General features: G+C 39.7%; 6 protein-coding genes across 11 annotated transcripts; 5 read left to right on the plus strand and 1 right to left on the minus strand.

The window, feature by feature from the left end:
• The first annotated feature begins 741 nt into the window (after positions 1–741).
• On the plus strand, positions 742–4320 carry fbxo40.2 (F-box protein 40, tandem duplicate 2). The gene is made up of 4 exons (XM_027004611.2): positions 742–759; positions 1013–1023; positions 1268–3160; positions 3619–4320. The coding sequence occupies exons 2-4, from the start codon at positions 1021–1023 to the stop codon at positions 3817–3819; spliced, it is 2097 nt and encodes a 698-aa protein (XP_026860412.2). The 5' UTR covers positions 742–759; positions 1013–1020; the 3' UTR covers positions 3820–4320.
• A 122-nt stretch (positions 4321–4442) lies between these two features.
• On the plus strand, positions 4443–7295 carry fbxo40.1 (F-box protein 40, tandem duplicate 1). Its single transcript, XM_027004620.2, is given in 5 exon segments — positions 4443–4612; positions 5086–5660; positions 5662–5882; positions 5885–6894; positions 7014–7295. Coding segments are annotated over 5 exon segments (2013 nt in total). The 5' UTR covers positions 4443–4606; the 3' UTR covers positions 7215–7295.
• A 452-nt stretch (positions 7296–7747) lies between these two features.
• On the plus strand, positions 7748–10648 carry c1qa (complement component 1, q subcomponent, A chain). The gene is made up of 5 exons (XM_035527127.1): positions 7748–7863; positions 8028–8200; positions 8302–8888; positions 9574–9784; positions 9953–10648. The coding sequence occupies exons 2-5, from the start codon at positions 8038–8040 to the stop codon at positions 10507–10509; spliced, it is 1518 nt and encodes a 505-aa protein (XP_035383020.1). The 5' UTR covers positions 7748–7863; positions 8028–8037; the 3' UTR covers positions 10510–10648.
• Positions 10649–11072: 424 nt separating this feature from the next.
• On the plus strand, positions 11073–12488 carry c1qb (complement component 1, q subcomponent, B chain). Its single transcript, XM_027005024.2, has 3 exons — positions 11073–11161; positions 11417–11573; positions 11767–12488. Exons 1-3 carry the CDS (start codon positions 11159–11161, stop codon positions 12306–12308), a joined length of 702 nt encoding a protein of 233 aa, XP_026860825.2. The 5' UTR covers positions 11073–11158; the 3' UTR covers positions 12309–12488.
• Positions 12489–13167: 679 nt separating this feature from the next.
• On the plus strand, positions 13168–15154 carry si:dkeyp-69c1.9. Of its 5 annotated transcripts, none has more exons than XM_035526720.1 (5): positions 13184–13252; positions 13693–13843; positions 13978–13995; positions 14675–14810; positions 14914–15154. In XM_035526720.1, exons 2-5 carry the CDS (start codon positions 13699–13701, stop codon positions 15035–15037), a joined length of 423 nt encoding a protein of 140 aa, XP_035382613.1. In that variant the 5' UTR covers positions 13184–13252; positions 13693–13698; the 3' UTR covers positions 15038–15154. The 5 variants fall into 5 exon arrangements, 4 of the variants coding, with proteins under 4 accessions (XP_035382613.1, XP_035382611.1, XP_035382612.1 ...); XM_035526718.1 differs by having other exon boundaries at positions 13697–13843; XR_004776130.1 differs by lacking the exon at positions 13978–13995 and having other exon boundaries at positions 13168–13252; positions 13791–13843.
• A 115-nt stretch (positions 15155–15269) lies between these two features.
• Positions 15270–19046, minus strand: bud13 (BUD13 homolog). Of its 2 annotated transcripts, none has more exons than XM_027003760.2 (11): positions 18903–19046; positions 18647–18740; positions 18268–18352; positions 18128–18176; positions 17797–18038; positions 17460–17707; positions 17164–17272; positions 16904–17042; positions 16437–16627; positions 15784–15865; positions 15270–15630 (listed from the first exon to the last, which is right to left on the minus strand). In XM_027003760.2, exons 1-11 carry the CDS (start codon positions 19043–19045, stop codon positions 15537–15539), a joined length of 1476 nt encoding a protein of 491 aa, XP_026859561.2. In that variant the 5' UTR covers position 19046; the 3' UTR covers positions 15270–15536. The 2 variants fall into 2 exon arrangements, with proteins under 2 accessions (XP_026859561.2, XP_026859570.2); XM_027003769.2 differs by having other exon boundaries at positions 15538–15630; positions 15746–15865.
• Between the last annotated feature and the right edge of the window lie 1780 nt (positions 19047–20826).

Here is a 20826-nt window from a genome sequence, read left to right on the forward strand (position 1 = left end):
CTCCAAAGTGTACTTCCGGCATTTGGTTTCCCACTCAGTCACTAGGAGATGATGGAACTAAGAGCAGCGGTGACTCCTACTGGCCTGATCCCAATACAACAAAGCAAGGATTGTAGTACTGTAAAGTAAAGTTCAGTTTGCAGAAGGCTATTTCTGCATAACCATGGCCCCAGATTTTAAAATCTAGATAGCCTATATGTATATAATTACTGCGGCTGTGGAAAACGAATTAGGGGTGGGGGAGATATCTGAAACAAATCTGACAAAAATTAGTTTATTTAACGCACATGGCAACCTGAACAGTTAACTGAGGTTTTAAGACTCCTGTAACACTAATTTTGATCACGTAATCACAAGTCTATAAACGCGCTGATTATGATAGTCGGAGGCCTAACTATTAGTATAATAATTGTACAAACCTCTTTCGGCTTTCATTTACTATAGAGGATCGACTGCCATCTAGTGTATTACTTGCAGAACATTTATCCCATATCCAGCCTTGGATATATGAGAGTAACAGTTAAAATGTTAACGGATTGATATTTATGAATTTACAGAGATTAAATACTTGCTACTACGATTTTTAGATTTTGTGTTAGCCTTTGACAGTCGGAGGTCAAGTAACAGTACATTAAGTAGAAGGGACTATTTTTATCTTGACTTCCAATTCTGCTCTTGGGGGGGGGGGGGGGGGGGGGGGGGGGAACATTTGGAAGGCACACTGTTGGGAGAGGTCTTAAGACTTGGACTCTTTTAAAGGTAGCGTATCTTCTCTCCTATTTCATACAGATTTGCCTTTGTTAATCCCTGAATTACTACACTGTAAAAAAGCCTTTTCTCCTTACTGGAGTCTTCTTTGTGTCTTAGGCTGTATGCTATGTTTTTAGTTATTTTTAATATATGTCTTGTCCGTAGACAAGACAAACAGAACAATAAACCAAATGTTTCCAGTACTAACAAACTATTCTCTGTTTTAAGGAACTGCTGAATATATATATTTTTTTCCTCACAGAGCCACATATGGTATGTTTATTGCCTTTCCTTATTTAAATAAAAAATAAAATTATCGATATACAAATATATTGCAGATGTTTTACCTTAAAAATTGTAAATTTGCTCTAACAATAATATATTAATATTTTGAAAATAAAAAAGATTTTTGAAAGGATAAAACAGCAATGGAATGAGTTGTCTGTGAAGCTCATAAGGTCTTAAAGCCCCTTGACAGATAAATTAATTTCTATTCTGCTTTGCTTTTCCATTCCAGAGCAGATACAGGAGGACCGCTCCAAGGCTTCACAGGCACTGTGAGAGCTGTTACAGCCGGCACTGCAGAGCTCCTCCAGAGGTCTCTGTGTCATGCATGCTCATCAACTGCCGTTTGCTCTGCGGTGCTTCCTTTCACATGTGCAAAGAGAGTGAGCACACACTGCTGTGTCCTAATGAGAAGGTGCCCTGCCTCAACTCCTGCTATGGCTGCCCTTTCACCATGTCTCGCTCCAGGCTGGCCAAACACCTGGAGGTGTGTCCTGCTAGTGTGGTGTGCTGCTCGGTGGAATGGAACCGCTGGCCCACTGAGGACATAAAATCCCCTCTAAATATTAACCTCATGAAAGAGACACATGGGCAGCAATCTCTGGACCTCTCCATGGCTCTCAGAGATCAGAAGCATCTATGTGGAAGGCTGAAAATGAGGAGCTTATTTCCTGAGTTAATGGAGGAGCCAGAGGTACCTATTCCATCAGAGACAGACGAGGCAGTTGGTTGGGAAGTTAATGTTAATGGTGAGTCTGCAGATAGTATGGGAGATGAAACCTTCATAAATAGCCCCCTTATAGCTGCAAAAGAAGAACATGTTGAAAAGGGTTCCCAGAACCTCATTGTAAATAAAGAGAAATATGACCTGTTTGAGAAGATGTTTAGCATGGAGAGAGGGGGTTGTCTGCAGGTGCAGAAAGCCAGTTCAAAAACAGGAGAAAAGAAAGACAAAAACACACAATCTAAGGGTTCTAAAAACCCAGCTGTCTCTGAGCAAGAAGAAAGTTCTATGGAGCCAGTGAAAGTTGGACAGAGAGGAGACACCATCCAACCAGACATTTCTAAAACTGGCCTTGCTCCCTGGCAGGAAGGGGTCTTAGAGAGACTTGGTCAAGAAGTAAATCCAAGGGAATACAACATGTATATAGTTCACCATGGACGCATGCTTCTCACTTTTGGCCAGATAGAAGCATGCACACCCAGAGAGAAAGATTTCGTTTACGGAAGCCTAGAGCCTATACCAGTTCAAACCCTGCGTTCATTTAATGTTCCCACTAGTTACAAGCACAAGCGGATCCAGCTGAAAGATCCCTCTAACCAGGCACTCACCAAGCATAAGAGTGTGGACACGTCTGATTTGGGTGTGCCTGAGGAAGACATGCAGAAGATGGATGAGATGTTTGCAACCTTACTGTGCTCTGCCGAATTGGAGATAAGAGGACACAAGATTAGCGAGAAGGTGGCAACAGACGGACTTTACATTGACATTGCAACTCAGACTTATAACTTTAGCATGGCTCCCTTCAAGTATAACTCCACGCTGGCTGATATTACAACAGAAAGGGATTTGATGCTTTATCTCCAGATGGATACAGAGATTGTAACCCTGAGACACAACAAAAACACTTCTGCATTTACGTTCCTGTGTGGACATTTCTTCAGACGGGATGAGTTTGCCTCTCATTTCAAGAATGTTCATTCAGATATCCAGTCCTGTTTGAATGGGTGGTTTGAAGAGAGGTGTCCACTGTCTTATCTGGGCTGTACCTTCAGCCAGAGACGCCTGCAACCCTCCACACACAGAGCCACAGTCTCCTACAACCAAGACCTCAGTATTTTCACCCTCAGTCCTGAAATTACCACATCTCTCTTGAATGATTCTCAAATGGTCCCCACACAGAACAGCACAGTTAGATGTGAGGATTGCCTTAGTAATCTTCCTTTTGAGGTTCTACGCCATATTGCCAGGTACCTAGATAGCTTCTCTCTCTCCCAGCTATCTCTGGTCTCTCGACTGTTCCGAGAAGTTAGTGCCACTCTCCTTCAGGAGAGGGGAATGGTTGGTTTAAAGTGGAGGAAGAAATTCTACTCCCATGGTAGAGCCCGATGGAAGTCTTCTATAGTAAGTAATGTTATGATAGGTGTGGATTCAGAACATACATGACTAAATGATACATACTAGCCACATGCGTAAAGCATGAGACACTTGCTAAGACTAACATAACATTCTGTAATGATGGTGTATATACTGAATTGTATGTCTGGCATTAGGAGGATATGTTTGAAATGCTGTGCTATAAAAATGTATCCGCTAGGGAGTACTAAAATGTGTGTGGATATTCAGAGGTAAATTGTCTTTGCCAGTTTTGTTATTTTTGTTCACTACCATTGCTAACTATCGAAATACACAGTCACATACTTCGATGTATTATTTTTTTCAGTGATGACAAATAATTGATTCCTAACATTGGTTCTTTCACACCTCCCTCCCTCCCTCCCTCCCTCCCTCCCTCCCTCCCTCTCTCTCTCTCTCTCTCTCTTCCTCTCCCCCTTCATTATTGCTCTGTCACTCTTTCTGAGGTTTGGGAATTCAGCAGTTTGTTCAGCAGAGTGAACAGCTGGTGTTTTGGTGACACTCCTCCCATGGCTGAGCATCTAAAGCACTGTCCCTACTACCAAATGGAGCCCAAAACAAAACCCTTTGCCCTGACCAGCATGCAGGAAAGCAAAAGTTCTCAGAAGCAGCAAAGCCTGATGACACTGTTCAAGGGACGGAGATAATATTGTGGTTAATACTAAATCATTTTTTCCCCCAGAGTGTGTTTATAACAGCATATTAAATGAAAATGTATAGAAATGCCCGCAATCCTTTTCAGCAGGATAAATTTTGCCATCAATCTTCTGTATGAAACCTAAATGCACTATGAGATCTATGCTTCCCTAAAATGGTAATTAAAGGATGTCTTAAAACAAATTCTAAAGATAAATAAAGATAAAAAGTAATATTTCAAGAGGGCTGTGCTGTATTGTAATTATGTTTAGTAGCAGTGCAATGTAAGGCATAAATTCCATTGCTTTTTAGTAGGTTCAGTTGAGTTCTATTTCCAGTGAAATGAAATGGTATGTGTATTAGTCTTATTATTCTCAATATACTAAAAATGAAATATATTTACCAGTACATGCATTGTCTAAACAGAATGTGTGTGAAATAATGATGACAGTTAAATATATTATTGTCATTCAATGCATTTGTTACACTGTGTTTCACATTCTGCTCTGCAATGACTCCATCAACTAAAAGAAACATGCACTGTGCTGAACGTCACTTCAGGTGAAACTGAGCTGTGTTTGAAAACACCGACACAGAAATGGAGACCTTGTAATTTGGAGCAACTGACCCTTACTGACCTGTAATCAGACTCTGTGTTTCAGAGACCTTGTCACACTATTCCACCACCATGCCAGGGTCTCTCTATTTTTAACTTTTAGACCCACTGCTGACATATGAACACACAGTCTTAAAGTGACTAAGTTGGATACCCAGCAAGACATCAAACACATTAACAAAATGCGGGTAAGACAACCTGTATTTTACCTGTGTGCCTAAATCCAATAAGCTATGTTTTCTTTGACCTGTTAACCTAATAGTGGATATTTTGTATTGTGTTATGTACTGTGTATATGTATTTTGGTGTGTGTGTTTTAAGTATGCACTCTAAGCAGTGTGGATGATTTACATAGAATGATGGTCAGTTGGGTATGTCACCAAATATTTTTCATTTTTATCCAAACGTGGGAAAAATATCTGAAAGAGGTTAAATGTGTATAATTCCATGCAATGAAGTTTGAGCTGGTTCTCAGTTAAAAATGCTAAGAATCCATTTCAGATTATTGGAATTCAAGTTCTGTGCCAATAATATTAATTCACAGATATGGTAAGGTTAAATATCCCAGTCTTGGAACAGGTTAAAATGGCATACGAAATATATTCAGAAATGTGTTTCAAATGTGGTTTTTTTATGTGTTTTTTTTTGACAATTACCCTAGAGAAGGCAAAGGACTCCATCATGCAGGCTTCACAGGCACTGTGAAAGCTGTTACAGCCGGCGCTGCAGAGCTCCTCCAGAGGTCTCTGTGTCATGCATGATCATAAATTGCCGTTTGCTCTGCGGTGCCTCCTTTCACATGTGCAAAGAGAGTGAGCACACACTGCTGTGTCCTAATGAGAAGGTGCCCTGCCTCAACTCCTGCTATGGCTGCCCTTTCACCATGTCTCGCTCCAGGCTGGCTAAACACCTGGAGGTGTGTCCTGCTAGTGTGGTGTGCTGCTCGATGGAGTGGAACCGCTGGCCTATTGAAGAGACTGAGCCTCCTAAGTTCTACCAGAACATTCTAAAGGAGAACTACACTCAGGAGCCACTAGACCTGTCCATGGCCATCCGGGACCAGAACCACCTGTTTCACTCCCTCAGAATGAAGGTTCTTTTCCCTGAGCTTATTGAAAAGGTGGAGGAGAAATTAGTAACTCAGGAGATGGAGGGAGCTATTGGAGGGATGTTAGATGGTGTGCAGGAAATCTGTACATCCACCAGTGACATTCAGGAGGAGGGTTAACTCAGGAAGAGAGGAAGCATTAGCTAGGGACACTAATATTACAGGTCTTGCGAAGTATGATGTGTGGGAGAAAATGTTCAGCATGGAGCTTAGTGGTTGCAAGCACACTGTTAAAGCATTAGGCAAAAACCTTAAACTCCAGTAGTGGCAACCCCAGTACAGACCTGCAACCCCAAACAAATCCAAGCAAGCTGAGGTCTTTAAGGAGGAGCTCCTGAAACAACCTGAGGAATTATTCATACCAATGACATACCAAAGTTCAATCCATACGAAATGGATGAGGACAAGTTTCTGATAGCAAAATCTTTGTTTGCTTGTGATACACGTCCAAATAAGAAATTTGTATATGGATATGTGGAGCCCATGAAGATTAAGACTGTGCGGACATTTAAAGTCCCCACCAGCTTCATGGCAAGGCCAGGTCATATTCGCAATCCCATGCATTACAAAAGAGTTAGTAAAGCTGTTGACACATCAGACATTGAAAGGAATGAAATGCCAAAATGGGATGAAGTTCAAGCAACCCTTTTGTGTTCTTTGGAGAAAGAACTCAGAGGACACCTGATTGCAGAGTCTAGCTCTACAGATGCACTTTTTGTAGACAAGGGAACTCAGACTTATGACTTTTACACTGCTCCTTTTAAAGCAAATGCCACTCTGGCAGACATCACAGCAGACAGCACTTTCAAACTCCACGTCCAAATTCAAACTGAGAGTGTCACCAATAGGCACAATAAATCAAGCTCTGCATTTACGTACCTCTGTGGCCATTCCTTCAGACGCGATGAGTTTCCTTATCACTTCAAGAATGTTCACTCAGATATCCAGACCTGCCTGAATGGGTGGTTTGAGGAGAGGTGCCCTCTAGCTTATTTGGGCTGCACCTTCAGCCAGAGACGCCTCCGGCCCTCCAAGCACAGAGCCATGATCTCTTACAATAAGGATCTGAGCACACTCACTCTTAGACCTGAGGTGTCTTCCATTCTCTTTGAAGGTGTGAGAACAGTGAGCTCGGAAAGGAAGTGGGTGCCCAACATGGACGCTTTGAGCAAGTTGCCCTTTGAGGTTCTCGTCCATATTGCAGGGTTTCTGGACAGCTTCACTCTATCCCAGCTGGCTCTGGTGTCAAGGCTGATGAGAGAGGTGTGTAGCACATTGCTGCAAGAAAAGGGCATGGTCTCTCTGAAGTGGGAGAAGAAGATCTTCTCTCATGGTAGATGGTGCTGGAGATCCAGACAAAAGGTCAGATTTCACCGAAAAACAATAGTAAGATGCATGATTTTAGTTAGCTTTAGTTGTGACTGTCATAGTGTGGGATATTCATCAAGATGTTGTACTAACAGATGTTTAAATTTCTCTAGGTATGGCAGTTCAGCAACTTGTTCTCCCCTGTGGAAAACTGGTGCTTTGACAAGTTTCCTCCAGTATCTGAGCATCTTAAGGTCTGCCCTTACTATCAGATAGAGAACAGAACAGAACCTGTACGTCTGATTGCCTATGAAAGCCAGAAAAAGGAAAAGAGGGGCCAGAGTCTTATCTCCATGTTTATCAAAAATAAATAACATTTGAACTGTTACTCATGACTCCTGTTGCTAAACTCACACAATGAAACTTCAATTACCTTGTGCTGTGTTCTTGATTAATAAAACTGAAATTAACATAAACAATTCACTCTTTCTCTTGGTTTTATGGTAGTTAGTTGTTATTACGTTATGGTAATTCTGTGTAATATCACAAATTGTGTAAGGAAGGGTTGCCCAACTGTAGTCCTGGAGTCCCACACAGTTTGGAGATTTGCATGGTTTTAATCCACCTGCTAAACCTGTTAATGAAGCAGGTGCGTGTAATGAGTGAACCAAAGTGTGCTGGACCCCCTCAAGACTGGATTTTTATTTAAATGTACTTGTTACACTAATGGTAATTCATATTCTTTGTGATGTTCTATTACTTGTTTCAGTACTGTTTTTTTTTTTGCATAATATATTGATGCAAACAAGTCAAATTTGCTGACTTTGAAAAACAGCATTGGAAAAGCAGAAGCAGATTTTCTGCATGTATTTGCACTTTTACCTTTTATGTTGTTCCTACTTTGATGGGGAATTGAAACAGCTGGCCGTTATACCCCATTGCTATAACCAAAAAATATTTCTCTCAAGTCAAGCGGAGGGAGGTGAAGTCTAAAATTGTCATTAAATCCTCACAGATATACTGGTAAGTTTGAAGCAACGATCTAATTTTGTATTACTTATAGACAAACTGACAAAATGTGAATTTTGTGAATATTCATTGCTGAATTATATTAAATTGAACACTGGTAATGGTCTATGACACTGTGGTTATTTTATTTTAATTTTTTTGTGGCTCTTTGTGTTTAGATTACACAGAATGCAGTTGTCAGACCACCTGTTTCTAGTTATCTGGGTGGCTGTAGTTTTCCCTTTTAGTCTCTGTCAGGATAGATGTCAGGTGCAAGATGGAAAACCAGGACAGTCTGGAGTTTCTGGGAGAGATGGCTGGCCAGGACAAAAGGGAGAGAAAGGAGAACCAGGTATGTTGTACAGGCGTTTTAAGCTTGTAGCGATTTGAAATGACTGTATTTGTTGAATTGGGTTTAATTATAAATATACTCATAAAGGTATATTCTCTTAGGTTTGCAGGTGGAGCTGAGTAAGGATGTTTTAGATGGTCTTAAAGGAGATCAGGGTGAGCGGGGTCTTATAGGAGAGCTCGGTGTAAAGGGCTACGAGGGGCTACTCGGGCCATCGGGGCCTGTTGGTCCTGCAGGGCCTACTGGAATCAGTGGAGGAAGTTTTGGAGTCACTGCCAAAAGCAAGGCAGCCTTCTCTGTCGTGCGCACCAAGAAGGAGAACCCAAGAACCCATAGTCCAGTGACCTTTGATAAACAACATGTTAATGTCAATGAAGACTTCAGCCTTGCAACAGGATATTTTACATGCAGGGTTCCAGGCGTGTACTATTTTGTGTTCCACGCTGTCTCTGAGGGAAATCTGTGTCTTAAATTAAACAGTGATGGCAATTCTCCTGTAGACCTGTTGTTTTGTGACTTTAACCGGCCTGGAGCACCACAGGTTGTGTCTGGTGGTGCTGTGCTTGAGCTTGCCAAAGGAAATAAGGTATGGATAGAGCCCTGGAAGGACACTCGCGACTACAACAGAATGACCACAAAAAGTGAAATGTCAGCTGTATTCAATGGCTTTCTGATCTTTGTTAAAGAGTGATGTAAATAAGCAGTTGCTGTATTTCAAAGCAAGTGTACAAGATTATAGTACAGTTCAGGGCTTTTCTACTGACATTTCTACTTTTCTACTGCCTAACTTGATACATATTGCTTAGCTTTTTTTCAGCTCAAATTGATATTTCAGTTGTAATACATATTTCTCAATAAAACATTCTGGAAATATGAGTTGTTTATTTTTGTACACCATGAAGATATCAAGCTATATCTGAAATAATATTGGCAAAGGAGAAAACTGGTAATATAGAAATGAAAAAGCAAAACATTAACCCTAAATATGCAGTTTACATGAGCAGCAAATATAATTGCCTACTTTTGAACTGAGATGAGGAAAAGTTTAGACAATGCCAATTGTCATATTTTACTCCTGGAGACACTGTCACAAAGTCAAAAATGTAAAATGTGATTAGTTGGTTTGTCATTAGGTTTATTATGATAATCAGTACTATAATCAGTAGTATAAGAACAAATTAACCAACCTAAACTATTAAAAAAATGTTTCTAACAGAAATTATTACATTAGAAATACATGGTTACAGTAGTAGGTTTGTGTGGTGCACTGTTGCAGTGTAGCATTAAAAGAGGAACGCACAGGACATTTCATTTGATTGGCCAAAAGCAATCCCATTTGATTCTGAACCCTCCTTTGCTGCTGACTGCAGTAGCGGTGCTGGTCAAGTATATCCACACTCGCCAGAACTGCAATGCTTAGCTGTAGACTCATTATCGGAGCGTTGCTGGTGGTATTTCTCCATCATGTGGCTGCTCAAGACACCTGCCCAGCAGGGACACAGGGAGTGCCAGGTATTCCTGGACTTCCTGGGATTCCTGGACGTGATGGGAGAGATGGTATGAAGGGTGAGAAAGGAGCTCCAGGTAAGTGATACACTGCTCTAGTTAATACTCATGCAGTTACTGCAAAGATTGTAATGTTTTTGGTGTTTAAATGTAATGAACATTGCAATAAAACTCACAGAGACGTTCAATTAAATAGTATGATTTTGGAAAGCAAATTGCAAAGAATTGGTATATTTGTCTCAACAGGAATCACTGTAAAATTGAACAAGGATGGGGCAAAAGGAGATAGGGGTGATCCTGGAATTCAAGGCAGTGCAGGAAAGAGGGGTAGTTCGGGGGACCCTGGCCCACCAGGACCACAAGGCCCACCAGGAGACCGAGGAGACCCCAGTGACTCCAAACCTCGTTCTGCTTTTTGTGTCTCTCGTGAGACCATTGACAACCCAACTTCCAGCACTCCAATAATGTTCCTAAATGCCATCACAAATATTGAAGGACATTTCAATGTTAGTGAGGGTAAATTTGTGTGTTATATCCCTGGCACTTACTATTTTGCATTCCACACAACTTCTTTTCAAAAGAGCCTTTGTGTTATGCTAATGGTAAATGGGCAGAAAAAAGCTACCTTCTGTGATCACATTCAAAGCTCATCAAACCACTATCAAGTGAGCTCTGGTGGATTTGCAGTACACCTCAAGCAGAACGAAAAAGTCTGGTTGGAGACAAACAACATGAATGGCATGTATGCAGCTAAAAATAAAGGAAACAGTGTCTTCTCTGGTTTCTTGATTTATGCGCACTGACATTTTGCTAAGTGTTTCAAAGAATATGAGCAGAGCTGAAAAACAGCCAACCCCCTGCCCAACATATGTGCTGTCCTAACTGTATTTCTGTTTTCTGTTCCATTAATAAAATACTAAATCAATCTAAATAAAAGTTCTTCTGTTGTTTTGTCTCAGTATGTTTGGCAGAAACCTACATATTGGATATATATTTTGTAAATAGAACATATGTACTGTATATATAAGTATAAAATGCAATATTTCACAAGATTTTAGTTATGTCAGATGAAATAATTAATGCATAGTGGGCATCCATTATGCTTAATACAAAAAATTGCCTCAGCAAATTGAATTCATCTCTATTGTGTATTGCTAATCTGATATAAGGCAAATAAACATTATGTTTACATTAATTATGTGAATTATTCTCTGTCCAGGATACCGTTTGAAGATCTTGCAACCTCAACCAAAAGAGAAAAAATCCAGATATTACAGTCGAGCAGAAAATATATCTGATGAATAAACATTTTGGGACTTCCTTATTTATGTTGTGAAACACTGTTCTTCATTTGAAAAAGGGAAATGAAAGAAAGGGAAATGAGGGAAAAGTGTGATTTTTTACTCCTACAGCTAAGACTGTCACTTACAGGGTGCAAAGAAAACTTGAAAAATGGTAAGATATCTGTCATGGATCGGAAAGATTTGTCTCTATTCCTTTAAGAAAATTATTTTGATGTTTTAATTCTCTGAGGACACATTGTAAATTTCATTATTGGCTGCTACAAGGGAAATGTTAAAAGTCAGGCTGAAAGAGTAGAGCTTATGACTTACACGTTTAACATGACTGAAAAATTGTTATGTAAATTCAATTTTAGTGCTTTTTATTTATATTTATAATTTATATATATTTTATTTTATATGATTTCAGGTTTCCTTGCTGGTGCATGCCCTTCTACCTGTATGCATTTGGCTGTGGATAGTGACCCCCTCTGTTTCAGATACATGTGGCTCAGGGGTGCCAGGAATCCCAGGTGCTCATGGAGCCCATGGGAAAGATGGACCAAAAGGGGAAAAGGGAGACCCTGGTAATGTATATTCCATTCCATTATATAATTATAACTACATTGTAAAATAAAACTGGAATCATTTGCATGCACCTGTCTCAAACCCTAAATGTGAATATAAAACTCACACAAAACATCTGTTTTCTGTTATGTTCATTAATCAGTGAATGCATTCTCATTACTCTGTGCCTGATTATGTAATGAACTTTTGCAGGTGTACACACACAACTGATTAGGGGGCAGAAAGGTGAGCAAGGTGTGCCTGGATACCCCGGCAGGCCCGGGCTGCGGGGGAGTGAGGGGATGCCTGGCCCACCAGGCCCAAAGGGTCCGAAAGGGCAGAAAGGAGCTATTGGAGAGGTCCCTAAGGACAGGCGTTCATTTTTCTCTTATAAAAAGACTTCCCCCAAGGTATCATATCACACGAACAAAATCATAGAATTCGATGGCTCATTGTCTTCTGAGGATGAGGGTGACAGGTTACCTGGGGGTTATTTCACGGCCAGGCTGGCTGGAATATATTATTTCGTGTTCCATGTGTCCGCTGCACAGACTGCCTGCCTAGGTATCAGGAGGCAGGAGGAGACAGTGGTGAGTTTCTGTGATCATTCTCAGGGAGTGTTGGTGACCTCAGGGTCTGTGTTGCTGCAGCTGCAGCAGGGGGACAGAGTATCTGTTCATCCCACTAAACTAAGCCAAATCATCAGCAGAGATGCGGAGAGCATCTTCACCGGATTCCTCATCTTTCCGTTGTAAATAGTAAACAATACATGACATTTTGGTTTCAGTGTCAGACCATCTTGCTTTTTATCAAGACATTTACACAGTTTACAGATTTATTTTTCTTTCTTTTCTTATCTTTCTTTTTTATTCACATGTTGTTGTTAAAGCATTTTTAGCACCACAGCTCTCATTAAAATCATGAACAAACAGAAATTGTGTGTCTGTTTTAATAGCAGTTTAGACAATCAGCATCACAGTTCTAAACATTTAATGCAGTAAAGGGTGGAAAACATTTATATGCCAAAATATTATCCAGAGGTGTCCCCCAGGGGGCTGTGGTTCCCAATTCAGAGTATGCAGTGTACAAATCGGCTGCTGCTTATCATCGGTGTGTGATTGTAAAAGCTGATATCTGTCTGTAAAGCATCCTTGACTCTGAGAAAGGAAGAATATAAATGTAACTACTACTACTACTGCTACTACTACTACTACTACTAATAATAATAATAAATGTCTATATATATTAAAATTCCTATCATAATAAAAGGCATTGTTTTAAAATGTAGTGACAGTTACCTAGAACACCTTATTATTTAAAAACACTGTAATTTAAAATTATTACTACAGTAAAATTATTTCATATTAAAACATATTATGTACTCTGTCCTTGCTTACATGACTGCAGGAACACAGTGAACCTTATATTCCAGTAAGCCGGTTAGACCGCAGGCACATGACCCCAGTGGCATTCACCACAGAGAGACTTATTGTTCCTGAGCCGATTCATTGACCCAACAGGCTCTCTAAAAGAATAGGGCAGCCATGGCAACCAGCATTAACTAAGGTTCACAGTGGTTTTCTACTGAGGAAGGTTGAGTCTTTAAAAAACACAGTTGCTACATTGGTTGTCTCTGTAAGACACAGAGAGAATATAAATCAGGATGGATGTTTGAGAGATGTAATGAATCAAGCTGAAGGTAAGCTATAAATTTCATTGCTAATGAATATTCTACATTAGCTTACTGGTATCACCTGACAAAGAGAAAATGAGTAATTCCACAATATTAAAGATTTTAAGCAGTAAAAAACCATAGCAGCCTTCTCAGCATTCCATATTTATTCATTAAAAGCATGATCTGCATTACACTAAACTTGGTATAGACTACATAAAAACACCCTATCCTTCTCTAGTAGTCACATTAAATGCACATATTTAGAAATTTAAGGATTCCAATTTAGCTTGAAAAGATCTGACAAAAATTACAATTACTATTCTCTGTGTATATATCTATAAAAATTGATAACTGATGAATCTCTGTCAACTTCTTGCTTCTTTGGAAACCTTGTGCATTACACTACTCACTCATTCACACACTTAACATGTACTATTGTACTTATTGTTCTCCTCAATGCCAAGACAGTAATGGCCACACAAAAACACCAACTCACAAAACAGCTGAGGCTGCCTCCTTGCACCGGTCATGATTTCTGTGTTAATTTGCTGCATCTCAAAAGGGCTAAACACCCACAAGCCTTTCCACAAGTGGGGGAACTTCCAGATCTTGCAGGTAATATATTGAAATGGCATACATTATCATTCAGACTGTGGTAATGCATGCACTTGGCATTGACCTATAGCTTCTAAGTCTGTTGTGCTTTCACTAAGCTCATTTGTAATTGTTTAATTTGTCTTTGCTTTAAGGTTTATTGCTTTACCCAGGTAAGAGAGAGAAAATGGTAACAACAACAGAGATAGCCTTTGGCCCTAAAACCTCTGCCAGGACTGAGCCAAAGATGTTACAATGCAATCTAATCCTGGAGGGTAAAACAAACTAAAACTATCCCCAAATTAAATTTCTAAATTATGTTGCACAAAAAGGTTGTTTTGTAAGGTGTATGTTCCAAAATACCTCACTCACTCAATGTGACTTATCCAAGGGGACAGAAGTTTTATAACAACACACAGAGAAGCTTACCAAGCTCAGCCTTTAGATGGCGCTCCACTGCTGATGAGAAAATCCTCAGTAAATGATGCGAGGACCCTAAAAGAACAAACTACTAAACCATTACCGCACTACCAAACAAACTACCAGCAGAACTTCCTCCCACCACAAGGCATTTCAATGAGGAGACTTCAAGCTCTGCCCTGCCCTGATAACCTTGCTGTTAACCCTGCACTAAGGCAAGAATGCCCACTAGTTAAAAGCTCAAATGATCATTTCATTTGCCACATAAATATGTCTCTAAAAGCTGAAATACTGCTCAATTTGCAAAAATCATCAGAGTATGTCATTGTCTAATGAAGGCTAATATCTAGGAATACACTCGCATTACCGGAAATACAATCTGTATTTTTCATTGTGATCATAAAAATAATAAACTGCCTTTGTGCTTCTTAGGACTGACTTTAGGACAGTACAAATGGAGACCTACCCAGGCTGGGACATCCCTCTACACTCACGCATTTTTCCTGCTCAACTTAGGGAACAGCAGTTTAAAAATGAAGCGCTTACACTCAATGTCTCTAGCAGGAAGGTATGCCAAAGCATTGTTAGGCCTTTGAATTAATCTTTTTTGCTCACACATACCAAAGGCACTAAAGGTTGGTTTGGCGCCCTTCTGTCATAACTGTGTTAAGGCCTCAACCCTCATCTCTCCGGTCAGTAATGGACGATCCTTTGAAAACATGTGGCCAGCACTGGCACAGAAGCACTGACGAGCAGTGGCTCCAGAGGGAAAGGGCTACCTGGGAGGCGCAGTGAGCCAAGACTCATCTCTGATGCTTTGCAAAAATATCGCTCTATGCACACTTCATATCTTATAGGGGACCAGAAGACATACAGGGGAAATATTTGAACAAATGTGCGAGCTGCACACCCTGGTGCAGCTATGAGTTACCCACTATTATTATATATTAACTACGAGTGACATTCATTATTATCCTATGAAACAATCATTGGTTTAAAAAAAAAATCAACACAATACTTTTAGAAAACATAACATTTAATAACTCTCCTAAGGTAAATTTGACACTCATATACAAGCACTGAACTCCTTAAAACTCACAAAATCTATTTTCTGTTATGTGTTATCCAGATGATAATAACAAAAAGGGACATTTTCATCAACTGGTCCGTTCAAATGCCTTTAAGACAGTGGGGGCCATGCTGGTGAACCGAAGTAAAACAGTATGTAGGAATGTCCTTTGGGGTCTCAATGCACATTTACGTCTTCCACATTCCATTGGGTCTCAATGCACGTCTACATGTCTTCCACACTCCACTTGTATGCTTCCTCCTGCACAGCTTTCTTATCAGCCATCCGGCTGTAGCGCTTCTGTTCGAACCCATTGGACCTAAACCCCAGGAGAAGTCGGCCATAAGAGAGTTTCTCAGCTTTGCTCATTGTGCATATGTTACATTTCTTGGAAATGTTATTAATTTGTGCACATTAATAAATCTCTTATATACATGATGGAACGATGCCGTGATGCTTGGAATTCCACTACCTGTCCACTCCATCCCAGCGGTATCCAGGCATGATGTTAAAACGGTTTGGGGGTGGAGGTGGACCCCTGTAACGAGGTCTCTCTTTAAAAAGAGAAACGAATAATGCAAGGATAAGTAGGTAAAATCTGCAAGAATAAAAGTTTCAGCATTTTGGAAAGTGCAACTAATATTACTGAGAGATATTTGGGTTTTGAAGGTAACCTAAGAGGTACCATTCTTGAAATGCTTTTCATTCTGTTGTGGCTGAAGCAACAGATTGGTTCTACTTCATTTATAATGGCAGGTATTACACAGAATACACTAAATAAGATTAATCTCCAGGATTTAATTTTTGCATTTTCAACATACTTTCTTTGCACTTTAACATAATTGATATTAGCCATTTGTATTTATACACGTTATTGTTGATAAATTTATTTTATAAATTTATTTGAGATGACTTAAAATCTCAATGCATATACACTGATATATGAGGGCTCCTGAGCCTGTTGTGTACAAACAGTAATAAAGACAGTAGAAGTACATGCTTATTAAAACTATTTTCTTGGGATTATTGACTCAAGCTTGATCTATGAAGTGGATTTTACTTTTCTTAAATCTTAATGTAATCACACTTGTTAGTGCCAAGAAAAGACCACCCACCAGATCTTACCTTTGACCTCTTTAGTTTTAGAGCTCTTTTCCTTCTTTTTGCGCAGTAGAGCAGCCATGGGGTCTCCATCCCTCTCCTGCTCTCTTAGCATCCGGTCCAGGTCCTCATCATCAATGTGTCGTGCCAAGGGCTTCTGAGCCTCCCGCACTGCATCAACCACGTTCTGCTGCTGCATCTGACTCTGGGCCAGTCTGAGAGAGAGAGGAGGAGGAGGAAGAGAGAGGGGGGGTTAGAGAGAGAAGGCGAAGAGAATTGCTTAATTGTAGTTATTTGTTTTCATACTCAAAATATGAAGAAACTGTTTGTTTAATGGGTACAGTGTTTTTAAAGGACATTTTATGGCACGACCAAAGTGACCTGTTAAAAGCAGGAACAACAGTGAACCAGAGTACCCTTGTCCTTATTTTAAAGACTTGGAGAGTACAACCAATGCCAAGCACTTCATCAATAGTGAATGAATTCCATACCCTTTACCCCACTGAGCATATTTCTCATCCTTCTCAGCCTTCTCTCCAGCTTTCCTGCTCTGCTCTGCGCGCTCGGACTCCAAGTCACGTTTCTTTCCAGTCTTATCTCTGAACACAGTCTCCGCATGACGGGATGCCTCTGGAACAAGTAACAATAGTTAAAAATTACAAGAGCCTTTTTTAAAACCAAATATGAGGATAAAAATATGAATAAATATTAAGTAAATATGCTCTAGCCACATAAAGCTCATTGTGGAGACCTTCCAGGGGCTGGTTGTGTTTTTCTTTTCTGCGGATTTCCTCCTGCTCTTTCCTCAATGTTTCCACAGACACCAGGCCAGCAGCCCCACCAGATAACATACAAGGGCCCTAAAAGCAGACATTACAGCACAGTTTTCAAACAACAAATAAGAGGTGACAAATGACAGGGAAAAAAACCCCAACAATCAAAATACCAGAAACCTTTGTTCACCAAAGAATGTGGCTAGTCTTTATAAGTCACAACTTCTCCCAATCTTCCTGTTTGCTTACTCTCCACAACACATACATCACTTACTGCCTGTGCTGCAACAGTGCATGCCCTGCGAGGTGGGGAGAGGTCAGAGTCTGATCCATGGCCACCCTGCCGTTTCTTCCTGGGAGGTGACAGGTCTGAATCAGACCCTCTGCCCCCCTGAGCTCTTTTCCTGGGTGGGGACAGATCAGAGTCTGAGCCCCGCCTGACACACCTCCGGGGTGGCGAGAGGTCTGGGTCTGGAACTTGGCCACCTGAAGAGGACTTGTATTTCTCTCTCTCAGAAGAATCTGCCAAGGATTCATTTGTTTAGAAGAAAGAGGATTAAGGGCAGTGATGGTCAAGAGAAAGAAAAAATAAAGGAGCATAAAATATGCACCTCTAAGATGCCTTTCTGTTTTGGAAGGGAAGCTATTTGCACTCGTTCGTGGAGGAGAAGGAGATGATGAGTCATGTCGCCTGTGCTTTGGATCTGGTTTGTCTCTTGGGGCTGAAATATCTGGAGACTTGTGACAAACTCTCCTTTGTGGTGAAAGATCAGGGGAGTCATGGCGTGCTCTTCGCACTGGAGAATTCTCAAGAGAACCACGTTGGCCCCTTCTATTGCCCTTGACTTCTGAGCTACAAAAATAAGAGAGGTGTTCAGAATCTCACATTTAGATCTCAGACTGATGATTTGATATCCATTTTAATATGTGTGGGGAGATTACCTTTTCAATGATTGCGAAAAATAGGACTCTTCGTATTCAACATCATAATCTGTGATGTAGGATATAAATGATAAAATGCACATTGCCAATAGAACCTGAACAGTTTATGGTTTAGAATCAAAAAGTCTCTAATATCTCACCTCCCATTACTTTCCACTTGCTACTAGTTCGAAATGCTTCTAACTGCTTGATTTCATCTGGACGTTCATCTATCACCTCTGCAACCTTTAAGATCAAATAACATTTAAAGTATTTAAATAAATACACACGACACACAATTTACCTAACAAAACCGGTTGCATTAGTTTCCTTATATTAAAGACAGAGATTTAGTTTACGTTTCTCCTAAACGCATTTCAGCTGCCTTGTACTTAGGATGGCCATTAGAGTAAATCTTAAATAAAGCAGCCAATACTAGTTTAGAGGCACTTAGTATCTAAATGTCAAAGCATTTGTCTTAACGACTATGTCGTTAATAGTAGATATCTAGCGTTAACTATCAATATTGGCGTTAACTACCACAGGCGCTTCCTCGTCATCTTCATCCTTGTTCTCCTTCTCTTCATTTACAGCCAGTTGCCTCCAGTCAAGGTCATCATCAACAATCTTCATCCTGCAAATGTTTTTTTTTTTTTGTCAGCAAAGCAGTTTTTCCATCGTCTTATTTCAATGTCAATACTTTCAAGTTGACTACCAATTGTAACCAGCTAACCTAGCAACACGGGGAAATTGATTTAGCTAGCTAGATACGTCTAATCACATTAATGAAATATACCCTCTCCCAGTGGCCTTAATGCGTTTTTTCCTAAGTTTCTTTTCTTTTGACTTTTGGACATCTCCGTCGTTTGATAAGTAGCGTTTCAAGTAATCCGCTTTTGAAATAGCAGCACTGTTCCCTAAGCTTTCGGAAGTAGCCATCTTGTTTATGCAATACGTCACTAAACGGTCAGTAACAAAGGACAAAAAGTACGGAAGAAGTAAAATTGGATTTAACGCAGTCGCTTCATAGGTATAACTCTCGCTACCTTCCTTGTAACCGCAGTTCCATTTTTATCCGTTTTCTCCAGAAAAAAAATGCCTTTCACATCAGAGAAAAAAATCATTATTTACGGAGAAATAAGAAGAACTACGAAGCCAAAAGTGGTCGTTTACCCTTGTAATTGTCGCATTTTTAAGATTAGTGCAACAGATACAGCAACAGGAAAATTCCTTTTGGATACTAAAAGAAACAGGTCAGAAAATGGCTCCTCTGCACACATGTGCTTTCAAAACAACTACAGTCTCCTACAGAAAATAACTGGAAATTAGATTTTGGAGCTTGTTATCTGAGTTTTAAAGCTAGCATTCCTGTTCTGTGTGGGGAGTATCAGAGTGTAGGAATGATGGCAGCAGACCCTTGACCAGGGGATAAAGACAGGAGAGAATATATCTTTTAGCCTTCTTTCACATACTTTTAGACCCCAGGCAGTCAACAGTGTAATTTAGTCTACTGATTACATTTAGCAACCCCATGATCCTATTTATCATCCATTCATTAAAATTCCAATTTAAACATATTAAACATATTAAACTGTGAATTCAAATCAAATCGAATGGAGAGCCTAGAGATTCTCTAGGCACTCCATTCGATTTGATTTGAATTCACAGTTCCACAATACGATTCTAAATTATTGTCAAAGGCCAAAACAAGAAACACCTCTGAAAAAAAAAAAAAATAAATATATATATATATATATATATATATATATATATATATATATATATATATATATATATATCTCTTTTGCATGCTGAGTAACAGAGTGTGTGTGCTCTTTTTCATCACAAAATAATCTGTTTGTCTATGAGATACAGCCAATATTCAAGTCATAAATGATTTTGGGGCTGCCTGCCTGTCCTACCCAGAGATGAATGACTTTAGATTGTGGGCTTCATCATTTATAGCGCTGATATGTAAAATAACAGCTTGTGAGGATTGGTAGGCAAACCATGTTCAACTTGATTAACTTGTTACTAGTTTAAAATGCTTTTATCTTTGGTTTATATCACTAATGAAATACTCCAACTACTTTACCTAGGTGCAACTCCAAAGTCTCAGCAAATGTAATGGTGCAAGACATACACTTTTAAAGTATTAACATGATGTCACTTCAGTGGAGCATTAGTGGCTTTAGTGGCTGTGGTGTTGGATCCACAGCAATATTTTAGAAATGAGGTAACATGGGTAACTTCATGCTATATGATTATAAGAATCCAATCATAAGGCAGCCTGAGTGCAAACATTAAGGCTACCTGCCTGGCAAATCATTAAAAATGCTTTTACATGTTACCCTCACTCATGAGTAAAGGCAAAGGTCTGAAAAGACCTAACTAAAATCACACCTTATGAATTATCGCTGAGAAAAAAATATATGTGCAAAAATGGTATTAGGCTATTTTTGTAGGCTAAGACTATTAAGGTAAGAGTATACTACATATTTATCACCCTCATTATGGTCTCATGTTACAGCAACATGATTACAGAGATAAGGCATTCAGTTCTACCTGCTGTCCAAAGAGTAAAGACACACCCTCTACTCATTTTCTTAACATACTCATTCTCAATAATTACTTAAATTTAAATACAGAGTTCATTAATATTGAATTCATATTCTAGTAAGTAAGATTCATACTACGATTTAAACGGTTTAGGGAACTTT

Source organism: Electrophorus electricus, chromosome 6 (genome assembly GCF_013358815.1).
Source record: "Electrophorus electricus isolate fEleEle1 chromosome 6, fEleEle1.pri, whole genome shotgun sequence".
Lineage (NCBI taxonomy): Eukaryota > Metazoa > Chordata > Actinopteri > Gymnotiformes > Gymnotidae > Electrophorus > Electrophorus electricus.